At 34.7% G+C, this 6354-nt stretch overlaps 1 protein-coding gene across 1 annotated transcript; it reads right to left on the bottom strand.

The window, feature by feature from the left end:
- Nucleotides 1-367: 367 nt before the first annotated feature.
- Nucleotides 368-6354, bottom strand: LOC123541098 (F-box/LRR-repeat protein 7-like). The gene is made up of 2 exons (XM_045326488.2): nucleotides 5355-6354; nucleotides 368-3065 (listed from the first exon to the last, which is right to left on the bottom strand). The coding sequence occupies exons 1-2, from the start codon at nucleotides 6150-6152 to the stop codon at nucleotides 1998-2000; spliced, it is 1866 nt and encodes a 621-aa protein (XP_045182423.2). The 5' UTR covers nucleotides 6153-6354; the 3' UTR covers nucleotides 368-1997.

The following is a 6354-nucleotide window of genomic DNA, read 5'->3' on the forward strand; positions in this document are numbered from 1 at the left end:
ATGTTCGATAAAAGAGACATCTGAACAAATTTAAGTACCGTTTATTAATTATGAACTTTAAAAGAAATGAATCAGTTGACCAGTCAATATGATATACGCAACTAAATAACTGCTGGAATTTAAATGTTGTACTAATATGTAAAGCTAGATTACACCCACATTTCGTATCTGTAAACATGAACACGTAATATACATATAGTGAATGTAATTTAAAATGTAAAAATAAAAAAGTTAAGAGAGAACATTGCATGTTTCCACTAAGATGATTCTGATACTTTTCAAAATAACGTTCAACAATTGCCCGCACCCCCCCCCCCCCCCCCCCCCCCCACCCACAACATCCGCCCCACCCAAACACACACCCTCCCCAGTAACATACTTGTTAATATACTTAAATATTGTAAACTCAAATTCCTCCGCCTGTATGTGTTCCAAAACGTACATTCGGACTTTGAATGAATTAAAGTGCAATATTTAAAAAGGCAATACTATCATATTTGGATATAACGTACGTATCGATCTGAAAATTGAATTAAGCAGAACAAAATTATCTCTTACATCATTTTAAAGAACTCCCGAACGTGGCAATGGGAACTTTAAATTTTCAAAAAATCTTGACAGGTTTTCAATTAATCGCAAAGCATAATATTATTAATGGGGTAGTTTCTTTTACAAATAATTCCGTCTGTTTGTCCGTGAATAGACATCTTATTATCAGGGACTGTTCAAGGCATGCTGGTGAAGATTCGTACATGTCCGGGGAGTGAAGTATACACTAACCAAAACTCTACCATGCTTATACATGTACTTTGAATGGTCTTCTTTAAGAAGTGCCTTGTCCAGGAACCATTACTCTACATTGCCAAGACATTAAATGAGTTCCCTTTACCATATTTTATTATGCTTGTCTGGAAAATAATGGCAAAACTATTTATTAAAGGATTAAGTTGTCATTTCTCACAATGGTAAAGAATATTGACAGGAGATTCAGTACGAGGAATAATTTATCCGTATTTACAGGTATTCCTCTTCTTATTTTGGTCTGACATGGGTCTTGTTTAACATGAACTTGCTTGTGCGTGTCGTATGTTTACACAATGTCATTGCCTGCTATTTGATAACAACTGCGCATTGAAAAGGTGTTTCGATTCGGCGGGACTGGCCAGTACTCTGTTCATTTTCTGTATCATATAATGTATACAGGTATTCTGATTAAAATTGACAATCGGAAAAGATTGTAGACTTGTATACCACACTGCCTAACATTTCATTCACGCGAGTCATATGGCAAATATGGCATTAAACCTAAATACAATATTGCTACGTCACTGTGACAGCAGCTGTTGCAAATGGGATTGTACAATCCCACGCATATTTTTCATTCATACTAGTTTGATACATTACTTGAGCAGACATTTCAACATATCCGATATATATCTGAATGAATTTGCTTCTTCAAGTTGATTAAACGTCATAAACAAATGATTACCATATAAATAAATCACATTTCAGAGCAGGAAAATGCATAAACGGAAAGAAAAATAATAATTACTTTGTACCTTTTTCACAAATAATAGTTTACTTATGATTTATACAGTTCTGTAAACAACGTGTTTCTCATTACTTCTTTCTAATGAAAGGCTATTAAGTATACGTATGTCTGTCTTGACATTGAATATTGATAATATTAAATGGTCTGTGTACAGTTTTACAGGTTGGATATGTCATATCTATTAGCATTTCATTTTCTTCGGTGCATATTTCAAATAAATACTTGAGAAGTTTTAAAGGTTAATTGTTATTGGTCATTCACTAACAATTTTCGTGAAGCAATATCAGATTCTTTATTTGTCATATCGGATGTAACGAGAAAGCTTAGAGTTATGACATGTATAATTTAATGTATCGTTTTGCTACGAAAACAGTTAAACTCTTTTCCACAGTTCTACAAGTTTGTTCGAATGTTGCATCAGCATAAATGTACGACATATTTGCCATCAACACATGTATTCTACGGGGGGAAAATCGTGACTCCAGCGAATATGGTCGGATGGTAAGACAACTTGAAATGGGAACTTCAGTGTGTCTAAACTTTGCTCTGTGCCTCTAATGAACAGTCGTACATTTGGACAGTGACCTAGATTAATCGCTGTCAACTCTGGGCAATTTAAGTTAAGTCTCTTAATGGTTGTGCAGTCAAACAAATTCAGAAATTTCAATGGCTTAGTTGAAATATTTACATGACTAATTTCTCGACATTTCTCAAGATTTAAATGCGCTACATTTGGACATCCGGATAAGGCCATTTGCAAAACATAATCTGTCATTTCACAACGGTAAAGTACAACAGTCTTTGCAAGCTGTGTACAGACGGACAACAAACTAAATTTGCAATCGAAGAGTCGAAGAAAACCTATAGCATTTAGTGCATGTATAACACAAGATTGTAGATTTAACTGGTCATCACTGCATAAATTCATTTCTATGCAATCTACACTTACACACTGAATTGTAACGGTCCTAAGTGTAGGCAAACCTACCATAACCACCTTACACAGATGGTTTGCCGTGACGTACATATGATTTAGTGTGATTATGTCATCCTCTGCTTCTGTATGTAGAAATCGTATTGATGGACTACGCACATGTAGAGTTTCACAGTCAAAGTCACCGAGCAAACAAAGCTCCTCTACGCTTGGAATCATAAACTCATCGAAGGTAAGACTATCCTCAGAAATGCATCCAATTCTTAGGCACTTTATTTTTGGATTTGCCCGGAGAGTTTCTTTTAACGACTTCATATCAATACTTTCACAGTGTGATATTTCTAGCACCGAAAGTCTTTCACTTTTGATTTTAAGGGTGTGGAGGCTATTTGATCCATTCACGCATGCGCGTCGAAGATTCTTTGCAAATAGTTCAACATGTTCCAGGGATTCCATTCCATGATCAATTGTCACGTGGCGTAGCCTTTGCGCGTATATGCTGATAAAAGATGTGCTCCAGACGTTGAAAATGTAAAACTTCTGCAAACTAGCAGATGTCAGTCTTACACCATGTAACTGCTGAGAAAAATAAATAAAACTGGTTTCACGGATTTGAAAAGCTAACAATAAAAATATAGCAGTCTGTTAAAGCAAACTTACTTCTTATATTCTTTAAAACATAAAAAATATAATAATAGCTTCTACAAAAAAAGAAATATAATAAGATAAATTGATTTTATTTTGTTACTTTCTGCCAGTTTTATTCTGTCGTTCCGGTTCCAACAAAACAAAAATATCGCCTTTGGATATACGCTAGAGTCTGTGCAATTTCATGACGACGGTCTTTTCGTTATGAATAAATAAGCAAAGTGTTGCCTTTGTATTTGCAAACGCAGAACACAGACAAAACATGTCGTTCTTAGGTTGTGAAATGCCTGTATATTGCATTCCTTGCTTCTATGTAAAATTCTATTAATGAATGGACAGGTGTTTTTAGAATCAAAAAGAAGCAGCGCTCGAAGTATATAATAAGCAATTATGTATATATAGAATTATCAAACTATTGTTGAACAAAAGTTGTAAGTGCACAAAAGTAGAAAGAACGAATTAAGTTAGGTAACAGTATATGATATCAGTACAAAAGAGCATTAATGCCAGGTGCATGCTATTCATTAAGTCTGAACTTTGATACTAACTCGTAACGGCTTTTGTATTTCGACCCTGTCATTTGACTTGGTAAAAAGCCTGATAAAGTCGGGAAAAAGTTTCGTTTAATGCATTTGTTATCAATTTAATGATAAACAGCTTGCAGACAATAAAGTTACAGTTTTATACCATTGTTTTCAACGAAATATCTTAAACTACTTATGGTTAAATAACACAAAACTATATTCTCGATATTGATTCAAGATGACATATCTGAAAATCATAAAGTGTGTAGAAGACAGTTATACACATGTAAATATAGACTTCTGTTAACGCCGCAATAATATATTAACGTGATCTTTATTTCGCGGATCCCCGCACCCTGAATTATTTCGCGGATTTATGAATTTGCGACGGAAGGATCAGAAATTTAAATTCGCGAAGGTTCTTGTCTTAATTTAGCGAAATTCCATTTTCGGAAGTCACGATTACATTAATGCCCATTCTTCCGTACCGTACCAAATTTATGCACGCCAAAGACTCGTTAAATACATGGTCCGTAACGGTTATTTAGTGTTAGTAATCGGTTACTTTATTCACACAAATTGCTTTTGTTCGACTGAAATTGATTGAAAAGAGCCTTTAAATTCTTTATTCAAGTTACCGGCGATTATTTTATTACATTTAATAGCTGACAAATTGTTCAAATTTGTTACAGTCATTTAATAAATAATTGTAATGTACAAGAAAATAATACAATGGTGTCATAAATTGCCCGCTAAGCCCTATTGTTATCTAAACAAAATGTGTAAAAAAATCAGGTTTGTCGAGAAGATAAAGGATGATATGGATCATCCCCCCAGGAACTACGCGCTTTGCTTGTTTGACACATACAAAGTGTGTAAAGGAGATGCGCTCCGTAACCTATTAAAAAAAACAAAGTTATCATGTTATATATACATCCTTGCCAGTTGCATGTAAATCCAACCTCTAGACCTTAGCGATAATTCTGTCTTTAAGCAGTATATTCTACATAAAATGTAGTTTCGAGGATTTTTATTATACTTTTTCATAAGATATTGAAATCAATTGAAGTTCATTCAATAAACATCGTGTACAGGCAGCTAATATTCATTGCTGAACTTGACCGTATTTCGGACATTTTTTTCGGATATGTCTGTATGTTATGGAAGAAAATTTACGCGGATTTATGAATTCGCGATGCACCCGATTCGCGAAAAATAGCGTAAAAAAACGCCGCGAATAATACTGGATTTACAGTAAATTTATACTGTAATTTTAAGATAGTGGACTAGGACTGACATTTGGCAAATTACGTTTTCGCCGTGTGCGATTTCGGAATACTCTGGTCTATATGGAAAGCAATATGCGCGTTGAGCTTTAGTTTCGTTCGATGAATTCCGAATTGCCTAACGGGAATACATAATTACACACAGTCTGGCATTGCTGAATGTCATTACCTGTCCAATATCTTTACATTGAACTAACCACAATAGCTTCAAATACATCTAAGGTCTGGTAGCTTGATGTTAGCGCAATTATTATAAAATGCACAATATCTTAGTGAAGAATAAAAGAAAAGGTAAAGGCAGAAATATAAAATACACATATTTACATTGGGGTATGTTTTGCACTTTATGTCATCACAGAGCGATAAACACATATAAGGAAAAGAATAACTAAGATAAACATATGTTTTACCTCGCAGTTACTGATGCTTAGTTTACGTAGAATGGTCATTCTGTTCACTATATCCCACAAATCTTCCATTTCCATGGAAACAAAATGGACGCACAACACACTAACAAGGTTACAGAGAGGTTCAAACTTTAAACCTTTGAATATACGAAACCCTTCTCTAATCGCAGTCTCGCTCCGTCCGTGTTCCAGTCGAAGGTTAGAATTGATTTTGATACGCACATCATTTAAAGAACTTAGCAGAGGTATGATTGCGTTGATACCTTCAATAGTAATGTTCCAGCATGCATTTAATGTTATTGTCTTCAAACCAGGCAGGCATCTTGCGATTTCAATAAGTTGTTCGTCTGTGAGCGAATAACCTCCATTTATTTGAACTTTTACCAAATGTACGAACACACAACATGTATCTATAACTCTTTTAGTCCACAAAACTGGAATCCTTAACACTTTCAAGTTTTTCAAAAGAGGGATGCGTGAAAATATAGATTCATATACAGACGTACTTTCCCGCCAGATTAGCGTTTGTACATGATGTCCATAGAGACGAAACAAGCAAAGAACCAGTTTGAAATGCAACGCTTTATAGAAGGTCGGATCTATGATAATGGTCTTCCACAGGGATCCGTAGTAATATAGAACATCGTGCCACTTCCGACATACTAGTGCCAGACCTGGTAATATGTCATCAATAGGTTGTAGAAATCTGAATATTGTCGCCAAAATTTCATTAGGCAGTACTTGTATTGAGGTATCCTCATTTCTAACAGTTTTTATGCACATTGGCCTATTAAAATCCATTTCTGTGTATTATTCGCAGTTTGAAGTCACAGCGATCTGGGAAAAAATAGCATTTCATCATTGTTTCAGTTATTACTCAGCCGATTGTGTTTCAATATCTTACATCTGTTACTTGGTATCTGTCATCTGTATCTACGTCATATGTCTAACCTATAAATTAATATATACACATGGCAACATTATAACATGAAATGAAATGACT

Source organism: Mercenaria mercenaria, chromosome 1, assembly GCF_021730395.1.
Source record: "Mercenaria mercenaria strain notata chromosome 1, MADL_Memer_1, whole genome shotgun sequence".
NCBI lineage: Eukaryota > Metazoa > Mollusca > Bivalvia > Venerida > Veneridae > Mercenaria > Mercenaria mercenaria.